The sequence below is a fragment of the Arctopsyche grandis genome, chromosome 6 (assembly GCF_051622035.1).
Source record: "Arctopsyche grandis isolate Sample6627 chromosome 6, ASM5162203v2, whole genome shotgun sequence".
NCBI classification, from domain to species: domain Eukaryota; kingdom Metazoa; phylum Arthropoda; class Insecta; order Trichoptera; family Hydropsychidae; genus Arctopsyche; species Arctopsyche grandis.
Genome location: NC_135360.1, coordinates 25,308,224 through 25,329,533, shown reverse-complemented (window position 1 = coordinate 25,329,533; position 21,310 = coordinate 25,308,224). Strand labels below are relative to the sequence as shown.

General features: G+C 33.5%; 1 protein-coding gene across 5 annotated transcripts in view; it reads right to left on the bottom strand.

The window, feature by feature from the left end:
- Positions 1–503: 503 nt before the first annotated feature.
- The window catches only part of ec (ubiquitin specific peptidase echinus), a 107,211-nt gene continuing 86,404 nt past the window's right edge, over positions 504–21,310 (bottom strand). For all 5 annotated transcript variants that reach the window (XM_077433814.1, XM_077433813.1, XM_077433815.1 and 2 more), the window contains 3 exons: positions 11,234–11,542; positions 7,207–7,353; positions 504–6,352 (listed from right to left, as the gene is read on the bottom strand). In XM_077433814.1, the coding sequence (XP_077289940.1) occupies positions 1,001–6,352; positions 7,207–7,353; positions 11,234–11,542 (5,808 nt within the window). In that variant the 3' untranslated portion in view covers positions 504–1,000. The remainder of the gene's footprint in view (positions 6,353–7,206; positions 7,354–11,233; positions 11,543–21,310) is intronic.

The window sequence follows — 21,310 nt, the reverse complement described above, 5'->3', positions numbered from 1 at the left end:
GATTTTAAGCCAGTCTCAAAAATTAATATTTTCGAATAATTTAATTAGATTATTCGATACTATAAATAAATAAATATTATACTTACTCATTCCTTTGTTCATAACAGGGACATAATTATTTACCTCAGCAGATTTTTTTATATTTGCATACATACCTATGTACTTTAAAAAATGATTAAATGAAGTATCAACATATTTTTTATATTTTTATATTTCATGTTGTTACAATTTTGTATTTTTATATTTTATATTTGTTTTTTTTTTTAATTAATATATAATAATAATTAATTTTCTTTTTATGTAGCCATAGTGATGACTTGGAGTTGATCTGTAAAGTCACTATGGCAAATTTGTAAATAAATAAATAAAAAAAATAAATATCTGAAATAGTGAAATGAAATAAGATTTTAAAATACATATACAGTAGTTGAATATATATTTTTAATTGTATTTGTGTATATAGAAAGATAATAAAATCAAAACAAATGAAATTTATTAATTGAAATCTCTTTATTAAGAAAAAATAATCATTTACAAAGTAATTAATGTACATACATTCACATATAAAATATCAATTTCACTTTTTATAAAAATATCAAAATATAACATATTATTATAAATAACATTGAGATCATGCACAGATTTACTTATCTCGCTATGCACTTTCATATCACAAATACATGAAACGACTCAAATTTCATTATTTTAAGCCGAATATAAATATTATTAATACGTCGTAACAACATCATTCTAATCTGGCAACATTTAATATAACTATTAAATAAAAAATTATAACATTTACAAATTAATACAGAGTTGCGATGTAAAAGTGCTTAACTCATAAAGTATACTTATACATATTAATAAATTTACATAATTATTATATTAGACTAGCAAGTTAGCGTTACTGTATTCATTTACATCATAAACACTTCATTAATTGCTAGACGCGTATAAAAATATATTTGTACTCGATGATTTTTTAAGTAATTTGAAACACTCAAGTCCGGGGCTTAAACCGCGACATGTAAAAATCACAATCGACGCAGTATGCGGCCGGTGAGTTTACAACTTTTTTCCTGCATAAATTACACAGCAATTTTCCTATTGGATTATTACTATTATTTGAACTATTACTGCTTAAACTATTATTCACATTATTTACACTGGGCACATAGCTATTGCCATTAATGCAATTATTAATACTATTATTATAATGGCTATTCATATTTACACCATTCATCCCCGTTGACCCATTCACCATTGGATTCATTTTGGGTATTGGAGAATCAGCACCTCCTTTCGTTCCAGGTTCGAATGAAACCGATTTCTTCTGCTGTTGTTGTTGCTGCTGCTGCTGCTGCTGCTGCTGCTGTTGCTGTTGCTGTTGCTGTTGCTGTTGCTGTTGCTGCTGTTGCTTAGGTATCGGCATATACGGTGAAGTTGCAGATGGGACGCTTTGATACGGTGAATTGCTGTGTACACTTCCGTTCAAATTTTCAGCTGCATATCCTTGCTGATACGAGTACTGCGAATTCCTAGTTTCCAGCTGCGGATTGAATTGAGGATACATCTTGTTTTGTTCGGGGTTAATTTGAGGAACCTTTTGATACGGATTATTCGCCGATGGAACTTCACCGTTGTAAAGTTGCGGAATCCTTTGATACAACGAAGACATATTCGCATTGGTGTTAACTAGATGATTCGGTTGAGGTTCTTGATGCAGCTGAGGAACTTTCTGGTACGGATTATACGATGCTTGCTGGTTAGCGTTATACGAGGGTGTCGAATTCGTTTGATAAGTTTCGTTTTTGTGATTGCTAATGTTTGAATTGTATTTTATGTTTGTGTTCCGATCCATATCATAGTTTTGATTGAAATTTTCGTTTACTTGAGGTAATTGAGGTGTCGCGGTTGGAACGTGTTGATAAGGTGAATTTGCATTTGTTTGATATGGAGTTGTATTGTTATAATTTGTAGAAGTAATATTATTTCCTTGATAAGTAGGCTGTGTGCGATTAACAGGGAAATACATTGAGTTTTGCTTCTGTTGATAATTATTGGTAGAAGTTGAATAAGTATTGGGAACTTGTTTTGGCAGACTATTATTTTGTTGAATTGAATATTGAGCTGTTTGAGGATAAGATGGTTGATTGCTAGGGGAAGTTTGAGAATATTGTTGATTATTTTGATAATTATTAGGATAGTTATTTTGATAATTTGTGTGTTGGTAGAGTTGGCTTTGATTCGCTACTTTAGGCACTTGCCGTTGATTTGATAATGCATTGTTTTGTTGCATTGGAATAGGGGGTGATTGGTAAATGCTTGAAGGTGTTTGATTATTACTAATATATTGATATGGGGTGCTGTTTAATGATCTGGGGGGTTGTGCGGGTGCCTGTAATGTGTGATGTGTGGTATCAATCGACTTATTTATATCGCCATTGTTAGCAATTCCTTGAGGACTTGGTACATGCTGATAAACAGAAGAGCTGTTATGAATCTTCACATACTCGGGTTGAATACTATTATCCATCAAGATAGAATTTTGGGATGTAGTAGACATAATGGATTTTTGACTTTCAATTGAATCCTGGCGTTTTAGCGACGGCCTTTCGCCCTGCAGCGGTAGAGTAGTTGTTTCAGTTTTGTTCAAACTTGATTTGAGTACTCTCTCCAAAATCGGATTAGGAATATACGCATCGTCTTCCTGATCTTCTGCAGTCGCTACTAAAATCACTTGATCGCAAAATGAAACTGATTTTTTCTTTGTCCGTAAAATATTATCGACTTTTGCTTCGATGCTGTTCAATGTATCTGTGGAACAACTATGTAGTAGTTTTTGGCCAAGCCGTCGATTAACAGCGGCATTGACCATTTCTACTTCACGCATTTCTTCCTCGATTTGCTGTTTATCAATGGATGACTCAGACGACCGTCGATAACTTTCGGACACATATGTATTCATATTATCAGGGGTCGTTTGAGGATTATTGTAATTTGAAATTCCATTGGTATTAATTTTCATCTCATTTTGAGCAGTGTAAGGAGAGGCTCTGCCCGTTTTGATACCGTTCTGAATGTCGGTATTTGGTACAGCTTTAGCAAATTCAAATTTTGATGCTAAATTTTTAACCAAATTGACATTTTCACTTTCGATGGAACTGCTATTGTTACTGAACATTCCAAATATTTGAGATGGATTTTTAATTATATTTCCATACGGAATTCTTAAATTCATTTCATGCAAACCATTCGGAGGTCTAGGCGCCTCTATGATAGCATTTTTCTTCAATTTAAGAGCAGCTTGCTTAGCTTGTAGCTCTTTAAGCCAAGTTTCACCAGTGGATCTTGGAGCCTCGTCGCCAACATTTTTCTTAGAGTTCATATCAGAAGATAGAATCTGTTGCCTTTTTTGTTGTAATTGAGCCAGTAATCCAGTAGCAGGAGGATTTTGTGCCTCATTCAAACTGTTCTGATTTTTCTCATCATCTTGATTAGTATTATCAAGTGGCGGTGGTGGAGGAGGAAATTCTTCACTAGCTTGACGAGAATGAACAGAAGAATTTGGTGGACTAGGGTACGGAGGTAATTCTAAATTAGACATACGCACAGCGGCACAGTCAACTTCATCCACATCATCATTAAATGCATTTGGTAGACTTTGAGCATGGTTTTGTGATATGGGAAATACGTTCATAGCTTCCTGTTTCATAGGACTCCTCTCCTGGTGAATATCCGCTTTCGTTACTACCGTATGATAGCTATTAGTTGCCAAGCTTGGGTTTACAGTATTACAAGTTTCATATATCATACCATTGTTGAAGCATTGGTTTATTTCGTTTAATCTTTGAGGTTGTGTATAATTTTTACCAACATTGTTTTCATTATAGGATGGTAAAAATGGTAACGATTGCGGTTCATGATCATAATTATTTACAATATTGTCCATATTTTGCTTCTTCTCCGGATTGAAATTATAATTTTGCTGGTGGTAATAGTTATTATTTTGTATTTCGGTTGGAAGTGGATATTGCGGCCGATCAATTCCATCATTATTGTCATCAATTCCTTGCTTATTTCCGCTAAGTTGAGAGGTAGTTCGTAATGGAGGTGGTGGAGGAACTTTAGCAATTGTAAGCATTTTCCCTGCACTTCCATGGAAGCTTTTCCTCATCAGTTTGCTTCTTTCTAAGTTGGGATTTGTACTTCCACCACCCGAATATTCCAAATGACCTTCAGATAAATATCCACTCATACCACTTAGATTCTTATCCATCCCTTTTAAGCCTAAGCCACTGTCATCCACAGAACTCAAAGGTTTGATATCAACAAGAGGTTTATTATTATCATCTGCATTTCCTTCCGTGAGGTCTGGCATAGACCTATTTTTTCTTCTAATTAATCCACCCATAAGTAATTTCCTTCTGATTTTATGTTGTTTTTTGCCAGGTTTAGCATCTTTATCGCCTTTTTTGTCATCTTTATCGTCCTTTCCTTTTTCTCTTTTTAATGTATCTTTAGCATTGGCCAATGTATCAAGTGCCAAAGACATTTCTTTAGTAAGTTTACTTCTATCTTCACTTCTAGATCTCTTTTCTTTCGCTCTGTCGTCATCTTTATTTTTATTCCTACTGAATATACTTCGACTTTCCCTGCTAGGCCTATCATAAATCATATATTCCTCATCTTCAATAGTACTAGCAGGTTGAGGAGATTTTTTCACTGAAGATTTCTTTTTAGGTAAAGTTGCGTATATTTCAATATTTTTATTGCTTGGACACACCTTTTCAACAGCTGGAATGGTCGTAGCTAGCATTTCTTTACTATTTTGTCGAGAATGATTAGATTTATCTCGAGAATTTTGACGAGAATGCCTTGCGCTAGAATTGCTACCTTCTCTCGTGTGCCTAACATCCGGCACACAAGAGTCTTTTTCTCCAAAACCTTGCTCCTGTAACATCCTTCTGTGGAGACTTCTGGCTCTCATAATACACGTATTATGTTTCATACGTGCAAATGTCATCATGTGAGGATTATTATAAGGAGCATCCATAGCTGCCCTAGCTTTTGTAGCTGCTGCATTGCATAAAACTAAAGCTGTCTCTAAATCATTAGCATCTTCCGTTTGCCTTGACTTATCCAGCAGTTGATCAGCTTCCATGCAAAGTCTACCGCAATCGTCTTGCGTCATCATAGGTTTGCCAAAAGCTTTCACATGAGGCTGATATTCGGGAATTTGTGCAAGTTGCAAATTGTGCTTTAGGCCTTGTTGAAGTGGTAGACTGTCAGTAGACGAGAGTGAGTATGAATCGTAGCCTGCATCATAACGCCCACTGCTTCCACTGGAAAGTTCGCCTTTTCTTGTCGGACTGCTAGGTACACTACCATTTCTCGGTTGCATTTTGCCAACAAGGTATAAATACGGATTTTCCATTGTTGTGGAAGACGACGACGACGTGCTATTTCTGTCGCCACTCCAATTTCCAGAATCCCTTCTACGGGGAACGTTCAAATGATCGGGTATAACTATACCGTCACCTGAATTTGCTGAAGTTGATCCTGTGCTCAAACTTCTATGCAATTGCATTTGTTGCTTCTTTGCATTTTGAGCATTTAATACACTTTCGACAGTTTTTCTACTTATATAATCTGGTTCTTTATCCTTAGGACCATCGATCATATCACTATCGAGACAGATTTGCTTGTTGAACAAATTATCTTGAATAATGGAAAGATTTTGGTATTCGTTATACGCTCTAGGAATGGGTGGCCTATTTTGAGTGTATATATGATTGTCTGGATTGGGAGTGATGGCACGACGAGTATTTCCTACAATTGGCTTTTCCGGACTTGGAGTAACAGATCGTCTGAAGACACTTTGAGTTGTTCCATTTGCTGGAGTAAGATTCGGATATGGTATAATAGTTTTGGGAGCATTTTCCGTGCTGCATGGCGTACCATTCGGTGTCGCATACAATAATAGTAAAGGTTGATATCTTCCTTTGCGACACTTTTCAACGACCTGCTCCCATCTTGGCCCAACTTCTTTCACAGTAGCATCGTCGAAATAGATCCACAGACGAAGTTTTGTATGGAAAAAGAACGTCGAATAGTGTTTTCCATAATAGGTGACCACTCCAACGAGATTATGAGCCGTTACACCAGCCCACTGTTGATCGACGACAGTGTGAAATATATCTTGCAAGTGTAACGTAGTTCCTACTGTGCCGAAGACGTCCATTATGTGCTCGAGCGTAGGTCTTTCCGAATCCCACACTACTCCAATCGAAACTATCTCTGGTTTATTCATAAGAGAGCGGCAGATTTGCGTTTTTGCTCCACAGGAATTCTGTAAAAGACAAAAGCAACTATTTATAGAAGGTTATATTATGCAGATGCAAACACACTTGGATAGAAATATGAATATCGAACAAAAACAGAAGAAATGAGGTAACGCATGATTCGAATTAATCATAAGATCAGTTTTTATAATAATTCTATCCTAAATATTAATAGCAGAATAGACTAGTGGTTAGGTTAGGTTATAATGTTTAGGTTAGATATAATGCTTTGAACAGAATAGTCAGGGGTTCAAATCCCACTGGATTCTGGTGGCCAGACTTTGGATTTGTGACTCCAGGTCGATCGATTCCTATCAGAGTTCACCAATTATCTGATTGTCATTGAAACGGTTCCAACAAATTGGCAACCTTACCCATTTTATCGCAAAATATCGAATTTCACTGAATTGTATAAAATGCTGCAAATTAACAAATTTGACCATAAATGTATCTGTGGATGTTGATTGATATGTATTCACTGAATTCGCTGAATTGTTTAAAATGCTGCAAATTTACAAATTTGAACATAGATGTCTCTGTGGATGTTAATTGATATGTATTTACTTTATATAATATTTGTATCAAAATGCACAATGTTTCTGACCAGGAAGGCGCATTGAGGGTACCTCTCGGGCCTTCTTGGTATAAATTAAAGATAAAATAAAAATATGTTGCTTCAATTTTAGACAACTAATATTGAAAAAAATTATAGTCGGAGACATAAGAAGGAAAAAGTTCCAGGAAGCAATACATAGACAAGTACATTAATATCATATATGGAATCAAATCTATAAAATAAATCAATCCTTGTCATTTATGATGACACTCAAACGGAAAGCAATAAAAATATACGCATATTTACCGGACAATCGCGAACATCTCCCATTCCACCAGCCCTCTTCAATAAATCTCCAAAGTTATCTGCACATTGGCCGTTGTTGGGCGATAAAGTGCCTCCATTCTGGCGAGCTTGTGTCGTCAAAGCCGATGCCGATACGTAGTGAACCATCTGAAAATAGAATACAAACTCGATCAAGCCAACATCAAAAATGTACATTATGAGCACGCTTGAGATGGGTTAATTTACCATACAAGAGTATATACATAATATATGTATGCTGCAACATAAAGTATGACATAGCACCGATTGCCGATCGCCCACCATCGACGTGCAAATGTTAAAATTCAAGGTAAGTCACTCTTACTTCAGTGTTTACTAAATGCCTTTGTCAGAAGTCTTGGGTGCAAAATACTAGACACACACTACATATACGCCGACATTCCTACGTGACTAGAAAACGTACTGGGGAATTTCGAACGATAGAACTTTTAGATGAAAGGCGAGATGATTTAAAAGTTGAATGCTGGAGTTTTATTGACCAAGTCATGCATGCGCAATTGATGCTTTCACAGAGGATTTCCTAGTTTTAACTAAGAATATATAAACTATGTTGCACTCCAGCTTAAATTCTAAGAATTACTATCTTGGTAATTTGAGTCAGTGGTTACTAAAAATGTTTAAGAAATCAACGTTTAATTTCCAAGAATATCATTGACACTTGATCATTATTATGGTGCACTTTTACCAAGAGATAGAAATTATAAATTTATATATGTACACAATATTATATTTGAAACTTTTTAATGTTAATCATTTGAGCTCATATATGATTTTTTTAACAATAACATGAATGCTTCTTCAACACAACCGTTAATACTTTTGAATTTGTCATAGTTAGTAATTAAGAAATAATTCCTTTTTTGTTTTTATTAATATTTGTATACTTAAAAAATATAAATATTCTTAATAACTTTTTTAATTCAAACAACGTCTCAATTTTGATAAACTCCTTCAAATTTATTGATTTATTCAAATTCAAGCTTCAACATTAAGCCCACTAGTATTCTTTGTTGGTTAATGATTTTTTTTCGATTGATAGTTTCAGTGTAAGGCGATGACAAAAATCTACATATGTACATATGTACGTGTCGGGCTTTTTAAAGCTTGATAATATTTGTCATCATCCTACACTCACTCAACCAAATGTTTCCAAAGGCGATTGGCCAACTTGAAGACGGAATAGCTCGGTGGTTGCGTTAATGTTAACCACCGAGAGGCCCCGGGTTTGAGATCTGATTTGACCTCAATTGAAAATAATTTATTCGGAGTATTTCTGCAGTGCTGCTGGCCAGACTTGGCTACTTGCAACTCCAGAGTTTGCCAATTTATCTGATTTCACCGTGAAAACGGCAAAACCATCCTACCTACTATTCGTCACCACTATTTGAATATGATAAATAATTTATAAATTTATATATATGCAAGTTTCATACTAGGGCCGCACCTACCATATGTACAAATGTGTGCAACGCACACAAGCTGCCGAAATATAAAGGCGGCCGAAAGAAATGAGTCGAAAAAATTATATTCCTTAAAAAATACAAAACAAGACATCGAAATTTTTAAATTTTGGTTGTCTTGTTGTATACTTGTGGATTGCTATTGCAAGCTGCAACTTCTAACACACCCAAATTATAATTCGGGGAAACGGGTTAGCAGATATATGTACATAGTTTCGGTCCGCATAGAGCTAGTCTAGGTCTTTTATGTTCTATTATCTTTAAGACTAGACCAGATGCATTTTTTCATGGATGTTGAGTATTGGTTGGTCGTCGAAAAAACAATGTCCTAGATGTGGGATTCGAGGTACACTATATTTTCATGAATTAACTTGAAAACGTTCAGTCTCTCTTGTCGTCTGGTCCTGTTCAGAACTAAACGTTTTTGTTTTCAGTCTGTTTTTCTGGTTAATTTTTATTGATTAAACTGTTCAACACTATATTCCGAATTAATATGATTTATTCAAATGCTGATAAAATTAAAGACCGGCCGATTTAAGTTTGCACACAGGCGGCTGAACTCCGAGTCACGGCCCTGTTTCATACCATAGGTGTCGCTCAGGGGTAAAACCTGTAATGGCATTATGTTAAAATATACATTTTGTTTTTAAAAAAAAGACAGTGCAAGTTAACCAATGGAAATTCTTCACAACCATCAAATTTCACGGTGCGTCATGGTTCTTGGGACATATCCGCCGGGCCCTTCATTGTTTATTGCTCCCAAATTAACGTATCGATGTCTTTTACGTCGATTGTAAATTTTCGGTAGATTTGCCTCCGGCTAGAGAGTCGACAAGTGTCAACGAAAGTCGGACCGAACCTTAAATGGTTCTAAATATTGGCGCCATCCGGTCGTCGTTGAGGGTGTGTGGGCGACTTTACACCACGCGCCAATCTGTGGGAGTCCTCGGAGTCCCTCTTTCATTTGAAAAGACACACCGGTGTCCGGTTTATTAGAGAGCGTGGGTTAAATTTAAATTTAAGAGGTCTGACAGTGTGTCTGGTTTGCAAACTTGAACTGCAGCCTCAAAAACGAACTAGATCCATGGCTTGTATGCACGCGAAAAGGGTTTAACACCAAGTATGCGAGACTGAATTGAGCAATCACGAGTACTGTTAGAATATGTCGATAAATTTTGAGTTCAGGTATGATAGTAATTTAAAGCACGATAAATTATTCCGATTACACGCGTGCTAACCACGCATGTGTCAGTCGAAAACAGAGAGCACATTTGCTACTGTTCGTATGGGCGTTTTGTTTCTTTCTCAATTTTTTTCAAGCCTCAAATAACACTATTTCAACAATAAAAATAGTGATAATCTTCGTCAAGCTTACAATAAATATTCTCAAGTGAATTAAAAAAGCAATCAATTATCTCAATCCTGCATAAAAAAACTGTAATGCCTTCAAAATATTATACAACACGTTGGTGTTGCGATTACATAAATCATAAGCGGTTGAGGCTTACAATAATACTCTGAAGACTGTGCATAATATATTTATATATTTCAGATTATTATTAAACTCTATATATATTTATTTATTTATTAAAATATGCAAAGTATAAAATATTGTTTAATTTGTGGCATTAATCTAGTGAACGTAATCGTAATTCATTTGACTCTTCATGTTATGGTCAAAGTGTGTAGGCGGTAAATGTGCGTAATGTTTTTACATAAAAGAGTGCTTTAGCAAATATTAACATACGTTCAATTGACTTTTAAATGAAGATTGCAGACTCTATATAAGGAAAATCAATTATTTGAATGATTTAAATATTTGTATTGATCATTAAGATCTGCCACTTTATAGTTCAATATAAAATTATCATAAGATTACTTACGTTTCACAATAGAAAAGTATAATCAAGACTAAATGCCAAAAGCTGTACAGATTTATGAGCCAATATATAAAAAATAATAGGATTATTTTGACTGATTATTTGATATATTATAATAAATCAAGAGTTCTAAGCCTCTAAAATTATAAAGATATTTTTCAGTATTCTCCATGAATTTATAGAAATAATGATTTAAGGTTTTTTCAAATAAAGCTTTATCTTCGACAATTAAATGTGCAAGAGATAAACTTTAATTATTTTTCAATCGTATCAGGATTTTATATGGCATTATCAAAGGTAGGTATTAAAATTTTATGTCTGCCTATATATAAAAAACTCTTGACACATAGATTAAATTCAAGAATCTAAGCTTTAGATACTTGAATGTATTCGATTTTATATTCGAAAGCCTTTACAATAGCAAAAAAAAAATGTGGAAAAAATGGTGTTTGTCATCCAAGAAATCAACCTATTAAGGTTGCGTTACTTTGCGAACATGCTCGAGATTAATTACAAACTCATTGCGAAATCGGGTCGCGACAAGGGCTTTGAGCAATCATTTTGCAAGATTAGAACAAGTGGGTGGGTGCAGTAGTCACATGCTAATTTATCATTGTGAAATTGATACAAATTAAATTAGGCACGAACCTGCGTGAAGGGCAGAGGTTCCGAAGTGGCACCGCAAGCTGCACAGACGCTCTGTTCTACCAGAGCCATGGAGAACTTCCGGTGTGGCACGCAGTGTGGTGCACGACAAGCTTCCTCTGGATGTTCGTGCGGGGGATGCGCGACGTGCGCGTGCAACCTTAACAGAATATTCTCGAAGCATTCTGCAGCATCCGCCATGCAGCCTAACCGGAAGCGACGTTGGCCGCAAAAAGGTGCTGCTAGGGCGCGCCTCACCTCATCTGCTGGCAGGGCACGCTCTCGGCTGAATTGCAACTGGGAGAACAACTCCTGAAACAAGGAAAAAGAAGAACAATTAAATACATATACTTTCTACCATTCATGTATGTACAGTTGAATACCATTATTAACCTATGCTGCACCTACATATATGGAATAAAACCTCGAATACTGACATTTCCAAGCTCCAAGTAATACAAAATAAATCTCTAAAAATAATTTATATTACACCCATATATACTAACTTGAAAAAACTGCATGCCATATATAATATTCCGTTTGTTACAGACATTACTAACAAACTAACCAGTAGATTCTATGACAGAATCACTAATAACCATACTAACTCACTTGTGAAGAGTCTCGGTGATTACAACAAAATGTCTATACCCTTCAGGTATAAACACAGATTACCTAAACACAACCTGCTTTAGGTCATCGACTTTAGAGAGTCTTTAACTAATATTATGTATTAGATGTATTATGAGTATTTATAAGAATTGTAAATAGGTTTTTGAGCTCATTTTCCTATTATGCTGTACATTAACATTAGAATAATATAATACTATGATTACTAACCAAATTAAATTAAATTGTAAAATAGAAAATGATCAGTAGATCAGTAGCTATTAAAATAGATATAAAATGTATTATGAACATAATTTCGTAATAATAAAAAGCAATTAAAAAAAAATGTACAGTTTAATTATAGGGAAAGCTAAAAGTAAAACACGCTGTAGATGACCATAACACGAGATAGAACTTGCTTTGGAGTTATAATAAAAATCCTCAACTCTAGCTCCGATAGCTACTTTAACCCTTTGAATGCTGACCAACTCCAATCGACGTTTTACCAACTTCATATAATCATTATTGACAGTGGTGTAGTCGGGCCAGGTCGCCGCCCTGGTACTTATTTTTTACCCAGGTCGCCGCCCTGGCACTTTAATTGATATAAACATTGTTTTTCGAGTACAATTAAAAAATATTTTGACTAAAATTTCTTATAAAATGTTGTATTCCAAATATTGTGAGCAGACTCTCGTTCTCACAATCGAATAGTAATCTGAGCACATTCAAAACTTAAAAGACACGTTTAATGAAATTTATTGGCTTTTTATCTAAAACCACCCAAAACTTCGAAAGAAAACATTCTTTAAACTATTGACCATACGCACTTGAGGATAGATAAAATGAGGGAACTCAGCTTAAATGAATAGTCATCTCTAAATTCACATGTTAAAATTTGTTATTTTTTTTACATATGTACATATACATAAGTACATGGTTTTAGCATTGCTAAAAGCAAATGTTGCTGTTGACACATACACACACGGGTTTTGCAAAATCAAAGGTGTTGACGAGGATGCATTATGGAAGTTTCAACTTCGATTTTAAACATGTAATATAAAAAAGTTCATTTGTTTTTTAATGTAATTTTTCGTTTGATTTTTGACGACCCCGACTCCGACTTCACAACCCTGTTTATTAAATTACATATATAAATAATCAAGCAAGTTCTACATACATATTTATGTAGTCAACAGCCTGCAGCTTTGACCAGACATGGTGCTATAATAATATTGAATTATGTATAATAAGAGGCTTTTAAAGTTTGTATTATATAATAATGGGCTATGTTTGATTTTCTAGGAGATTGTGTATTTGGTGTTGCGAGGGTCTAAAACTGTCTTATTGAAAGGACAAACATTCACAAATTTGTTACTTATTTCAAAAACGTTTTTACTATTTACTAATTTTGACTTTCGTCTCAAAAACGTATCAGTTTTTGATAAAAGCTTGCGTTTCATAGATCGCAGTTGTGAATTCGGAATATATAAAAATGCTGTTGTATTCTTTATTGAAATAGATAATATGTAATACCAATATATGTGTGTATGCACATGTGAATCATTGATGAGAAATGTCTAAAAAGTGTTGTGTCATTTTGTGACATGGTTTTTCCCTACATAATCTGAGAAAATTCATCAACGAGCTTTCTTTTAAATGAGCTGTTGATTTTTTTGAGTTCATGAATCACTTTTAATTATATTTGTATATTTTCAGGACAGAATATACATACATACATACATGTGTTTTCATTTAAATTAATATTTTCAAATAAAAATAGCTCAAATAAGTAAGTAGTAACCATGATGAAATGATGTGCTACTTTGAATGCTTCTAATAATAAAAAAACGTCAAATAAAATAAATTTGAATAATAATTACATATTTTATTATTATGTCTAGGATTATACGTATTTATGTAGGTATGTGTGTATACGAATATTTTAAAGATAAAATGATTATCATACACGTAAACTCATATTATTCTTAAACCAGTACTACAGGTACTTTCTTTATCACGTTGAAAATCTTATGTCGAGACTATTTAATTAAAATTCGATACACCTACATACTTTGGAATCTTTCAATTAAGCATTTAATGAGGACAAAATACGAATCATTCAGAGTATTCAACCTATTTTTTTTTAAATACAAAACCGTAACATACATATCAGATTACATTCTTACAAAATATGTACATATCTAAATATTTCTTATTAAGGCACGAGCGCGTTTTTAAATACAATAATCCAACCTAAAGATTGCCTAATATTTTATAGGCATACGTAAAATAATTTATGACATATCGCTTTGTGTGGCCCTGACAAGAGTTGTTAAAAGCCAAACTTACGCCACATACATATATATGTATGTGCCACATTCACATAATTTAATTGCAAACGTTTAATTACATTAACAGTATAATATAATACTAAACGAATCAATTTTCCTATCATCTCGTGCGATAGACGGATCGATTAAAGAGCACACACATCCCAGTATCAATCAAACCTAGCTCGATTGTTGAACCTAGACATTAATTGTAGGTTGTTTTTTAGTAGCATATCAGTGATTCTTAAACTTGTAGCCTTTGGAGAGTCCAATTTGGCTGTCATCGTCAGGGATATTTGCAAGACTGAGCGATGATGACGACGATCTAATTCGGGAAAATCGACCTTCCTGGTTGAATTTAATGAAGCAGCAGCAATATTGAGGCGCACTGCATCAACTCTTATATTTTGTTCGATGAATTGGGAAGAGGAACATCTGCATATGACGGAGCTGATATGGTGGCTTCCGCAGTGGAATAGTTGAGTTGGAAGGGGTTTTCGCATAGTGTTTCAACTCGTATTTCGAATTATGATGGTATTTGGTACTTTTTAGTACAAAAGTTTGATCATATGTATGTAGTTATCGCCTTGGGTAGGGTATAGTTTGTTCTTAGGGTGTTGTATAGGTAGTGTATAGTAGTGTATATTGGGTGGCACCTATGGTCGGGGTTAATTTATAATGGATAAATAAATACGTAAAAACTTTTTTGATGTCAATGTTTTGAAAAAATATTGAATTTCTATCTGTTTCTATTTTAAAAAATAAATAAATAAATTACAAGTCAATTTTACGTGTTTAAATTTTCATTCCAAGAAGTCATCACCATAAACGGTTGTTTTTCTTCGTTGTTGGCATTATTTGGCGCAACGTTCAATCCAAATATCAAATTCAAACCAAAATCCACCAAAACACAACTTGGAACATGTATTAAACTAATAACAAATTACAACATTACTATTCCCATGTAAGATTATTTTCTTCTCAATTCTAAACGAAACTTTTTCTTTTTACGTTTAGATTAATTTGGCAAAATTTGAGCACTGGCGAGGAAAGGATTTCTAATCCATTCAAAGGAATCGTTTGATTCAGGAAAATATGCACCTTTTAAAATCATTTTATAAAGTTTCAAATACACCATCAAGTTTGCTGCTATGTACATACGTATATAAGTCATGAAGAACATCAACTAATCAATCGGAACATAAAAAATTTTGCAGACTCATAAATGGTTTCCTTGATCGTTCTGATTTACTTAGTAAGGTTGTTTTCAGAATCCCAGTTAGGTATTCTAGACACGTTGCACTCTTTTCACTTAATCCTTTCAATACCAATTCCCAAAAATATTCTTATCTGCAGCGTGTTTATCGTACGTTTAACGGGGAGCTGAATGAGGTTGATCTGTTCGGTATTTTCTTACTACATCAAATCAGGACTAAGAACCAAGAATTTTGACCGATTGATCCATTTCTTCTTATATTCTAGTTTATAACCTTTTTCCAATATTTTAACACTTTAGTTTAGTTATGCAATGTGCTATTTAGTCATGTTATAGCTTTCATTAATTTCCTTTTCATTTGTTTTTTTTTTTTGTATTTATCTTTTTCATTTGTTTATCTTTGTAAAAATCTGTAATTGGACTCGGATGTTATATATATTATATATTTACTCTTTATTTTTATGCATTTCTACATCTTGTTGTCTGTTGATTTTTCAATAAATAAAATAAAAATAATATATCTATATGTAGTTCTCAATACTTGTTTCCTTGCTCACACAGCACTGCTTCAAATCTTTTGCATACTACAGATTGAGAAGCACTAGTATATATGTATTATATTTGTGCTGGAGGAGCTCGCATGTGTGTTCAATTATTATTAATTTTTTTCATTCCATATCACCGGCTTGACAAACCAGAAGAATGTGGCAGGTTCTGTCTTCGCTGTGTGCGTCTAGTTGCGTCAGACCACTAACAACCTGCGTCCAACACTGATAATATTCTAAGAGCCGAATAAATTACGACTTCACGGCGTATGATACGCGGGGAACCGTTATGCAAGCCGGCAGCAAACAACCCGAGAAGACGGAGCCTGAGGCTATCTGGTGGCAGACGAGGACCGACAGATACCAAACGAATCGTGTGGAACGGGAGACGGAGATAGTCGCGTGAAAGTTTGACTCGGTGAATATTATGTGCTCGTATTGTGCTTTTTTTTTACTTCTTTAGGCTTCTCGTGACACAGATTCGGGCGCATTTTTACTATGTGGGTTACGATTTGGGGCCCGATGTGATCGAACTGGGGAGTGATATTACGCGCCCAATTTACCACGTGGCTTGATTGAATTCGAGGCAAGTCGATTATACAAGAATTTTTCAATTTTTACGTAGACTATAATATCATAAACGGATACTGTCTGTTTTGTCTGTTTCTTATATTATATTATACAATCTTTCAAAATCCAAGCCCGTTGACCAATGTAAGTGAAACTATTATGTACATATAAATTTCTTTATGAGATAGTGAAATCTCGAATTCAAATATACATATGTACATATTTAATACAATTTTTTCAGGTAAGAACGAATTGAATGCATTTGAAAGGGTTCTAATATTTGATCCATTTTTTAATAAACTGAATTTGAAAGGAAATCTATCATTTAGAACAGACTTTTGGTAAATAGCATCTGCAGCTAAATATGTATGCACTTAAGCATTCTCATCAATCCTTTCTGTGTATAAAAATTATATTGATTTTTGTTTGATATTTTAAGATTAACATAATATTATTAATAATTTGTATTGTTAAAAAATAATATTTGTATGCATTTAATAATTGTTTCCCAGGTTGAGCCGAACACCTTAAAAGCCATTGAATGTAAAATATTAGCAACTCAATACTGTCCAATATACATATGTATGTATACAGAGTGTTCTCGATTATCCGGGGGCGGATTATCCGTGCTTGAAATTAATTCATTTTTTTCTTTTAACTTAATTATGTATGAATGAGAATACGTAATAATGAGTAGATTTACAGCATTGGTTGACCAGTGGGATTTTTTCGTTAGATACGTATGTTCAGTTATTTATTCAATTACTTTTTTTGCATTCAATTCAAATCTTTTACAAACATTTTTTTTTGATTTTTGTTCTTATGATTTTTACCGCATAATGTTACAAGTCTAATTCAACCTATGGACCAAGATATCATATCATCAATGAAACGACTTTACCGTGCCGGTCTTCTTAACTTTTGCTGAGGAAGCTGATGACATGATCAATTTTTGGAAAAAAAAATGAGTACTGGATGCTATACACGGAATAGCAAAATCTTGGTCGAAAGTAAAATCAGTAACACTGGTTTGATCAAGAGAAAGATTTTTCCTAACGTGAAAATATATTTACCAAATTGTGAAGAGATGGAGGCAAGTGATAAATCGGAAATGTGGAGATTAATGGAAAATTTTAAATGATTGGAAAATGTTGGATTCGGGATTTCAATGCAGACTGATGCAAATATCGTTTCTATTGTCAAATTTTTAATTTTTTTTCATTATTAATATATAAAAATCATTTAATTTAACAATTACAAACAACACTCACTCTAACAATGGAAACGATATTAAACATTGATAGTTCGGATTATCCGTGATTTTCAATTATCCAGTTCTATACTTCCTAGCATTAGCCCGCATAATCATAAAGAGTACAGTGTATATATAATTTAAAGAAAGACAGTAGTTCTAAACAAACAATACATACATACATATATGCATATATTTTCACAATTTAATCAAATAGCCTCTGTAATCTGTAAGATACTGTTTCTAATTTCAGTTATTAGTTTATGGATATTCATATAAGGAGGATATATGTATGTACATAGATAATTTTGCCCCATTTAAGAGTGGAAATGAAAATGAATGGGAAAAATCTGGCAGTTATGTGTGACTACTTTACCGAGTCCATAGTTGAATACTACATAAACACATTTGGACTATGTGAAACAGGGCATTTAAAGCTATTATGAGTTAAAAACGATCCGTTTCCAGGATTCACAGTGAACTTCTTTAAACAGGAAATGAACATTGCATAATTGTTACGAGCTTCTCATGCCGAAGAAGGATTCCTTTGTTTCGTACTTTTGCGCATCTATCATGAACTCGGAATTACTGCCTCAAAGTTCATAGCAATATCGTGAACTTTGCCCATCACATTGTGTGATACGATCGCTCATTTTGTTGCAAGAACATCGTTTTCAAGGCTAAAAGCATTCGTATTCAAAATTTTATCGATCGACGTGTTGAGTTACTGAAGCATTTTTAAACGGCTTCGTGCTTACGTTCAGGAATCAAAATTGGATAAAAAAATACACACGGCCACGCTAATCTTCATCGAAGCTTAAAGTTTCAAAGAGATTAACCTAATAGTTAGTTGAGGAGATTGATTTAAATCTAACGAGTCAGCGAAAGCTGTGTATAATTTGACTTTTGCCAAATTTGTAAAATTTTGTGTGGGAAAATCGTAATTTATTTATTCATACTGAAGAAGAACCGGTACGTAAGTACATACATATATTCGTGTGCATTTATAATTGTAGTGTTTTATAATCGTGGGAAAATCGCAAACGGACCGTATCGAATTGTACTACGATGATTTTTCAAAAATAATAACACTGAAATTTTCGTCTCTAATTTTGAGTACTTAATAAAATGTATCACTAACATTTGCAGTGCAAATTTTAAAATACATAGATAATGCATATAAAATATGTCAATCTTTGTAATGGAAGTCAATAAACATATCATATTATTCATTAAAGCTTTTAACAGTAATATAAACCGCAAGCTTACAGTTAATATCAATCAATATCTCATACGTATATGTATGTACATACTTAGTAAGTATGTAAATGTTTAATGTTATATTATACAAAAGTAGCAGAAAATTTTCATTTGCATTTCATATTATGTTAATTTTATTACATATTATAGTTTACAATTACCGCGTATTAACAAACAAACGTATGAAAATCACAGTTGGAATGATTAAATTATTCAAATGTACATCAATAATAATTGAATAAAATATACATAGACACATCCCATACCAATATAATAAATATATAAAAGAGTTTACAATAACGGATAGGCAATTAAAAAAAGCGCAGTGAAGATGCGACGACGGATTCATTAGAATAAGAAACACTTGGAGCAGACACTTTAACGGCCGCCGCGTCAACGTATCATTAAATATTATAAAAGCAAATCAGAATATGTGAAAAATGAGAAAAGGGGGGAGTGAGGGGGATCTAAATGTGCATCATTTCAACTGTGGAGGTAATTGCTTATTAAATTCAGGTGCTATTGAAGCGATTGTATTTATGCACGGCGCCAAGTTCAACAACGGTTGTGGGAAATCTACGTGGGATATCTTCTTATGGTGTTTGACAGACGGATGGAATGAGGTTCTTTCTCACGTCTGACGGGCCAGATAACATTCGGAAAGGTTAGGTTAGTCAATCTATCAAATTTGCGGTCGCAGAGCCATCTGATACCTTCATTATATCATCAAGAAAACGGACCGCAACGAGAGTGAGTCAGACATGCACGAGTGACAATAACAGATATAATATACATTACATTTCACCGGTTGAAATTTCATAAAAAAAAGTCGTAGAGAATCGCCATCATATTATCTGTATAATACATATTCAGATATAGGTAAGTTTCTGTATAATTTTTAAATTTGAAATTTACGCCATTATTATTTTCGTATAAAGCGGTCGGAAAAAGTTCAATAAAGGTGCCAACGCACAATTAATATTTATTAAGTTAATTATCGTCGTTTTTATTGCTTATAAGCATTACCGTAAACAGTGTGGCATATAAAGGTGATAAAAATTACCATTTCCATAATGGGAAATTCAAGGTTTTCCCGAAGACGGGCGAGCGTCTGAGCAGATGCGTAAATTCAATGCGTATTGAAATTGCACTTGTTCGCCGTTATTAAAATATATGGTTATTAAAATTGACCATTTGTAGCGAATGACAGGTGTTTTGATGCTCGATAAATTGTTTTGCCCATTGGAAATGTATACCAGTGAACAATGAATTAAATTACTGCCTACGTTGAATCCGAAAATATTTTTGTAAGAGCACAATAGACGAAAGCTTTTCTTCTACAGACTATTATAGACATGATAGGGATCTTCTTTGCCTTTTTATATACGTATATATATAAAAGTAAGTACCTTTCAAATGAATAACAATTGTAAATCAGAAACCCTCAACATGCCGGGAAGCAGTGAAATAATTTCAAAACCAATTTCACGATACGATTTCAAATCTTGTACAAAATGATTAATTAAAAAGCTTATTTATATATCGCAAATTGATTTATGTGTGTACTTTTTGAATGAATGTGTTCAAATTAAAGGTTTATATACCCAAGGAAGCTCTCAACGACAACTTTGAACTCTCGTTAATCAGTCAAAACGTATTGCAATCGACCCAAATAAACTAAAAAATAATAAAACGAAGACATATATGAAAAAGCCTGCTTGTTTTGTCGAGATAAATCGATTGGTTGGGGACACAGGACATTGTTTAAAATCAATGAAATTTTTTATTTAACGTTCCCTTGATACGACGAAAGTTTTCCACTAGGTCCATCGTTTTTCGTTCCAGACTATTGTCCAGATGTCTGAATAGTCGGAATATCGTACCCATTGTATGTACATACATAGTATGAATTCTAAAAGTGTCTATTTGTTAATGGTTTTAAGCATTCAAATGTGTCTCAGAAATCATATATGTTTCACAAATGTTTTCTTTTTAAGTCGAGTTACACTACATATACTCAATTTGTCTAAATATTAGATTCGCGCGTCAATTAGTTGTGATGTTCATTAGAAATGAAATATATGATTCAAAATTTATCAACGACTACATCTATGTAAATATTACTCTGTAAATATAACAGAATGTGAAAGATTTTGATAAAATTATGTAAGACCCAAGATTGCTTGACACGAGTATAAATAAAATTTATAGCCCGTTTAATACATTATTTAAAAACTCGATAAAATACATACAATTTCAGACAATAAAAATCAATATCTTTGCGTGTAACAAGTA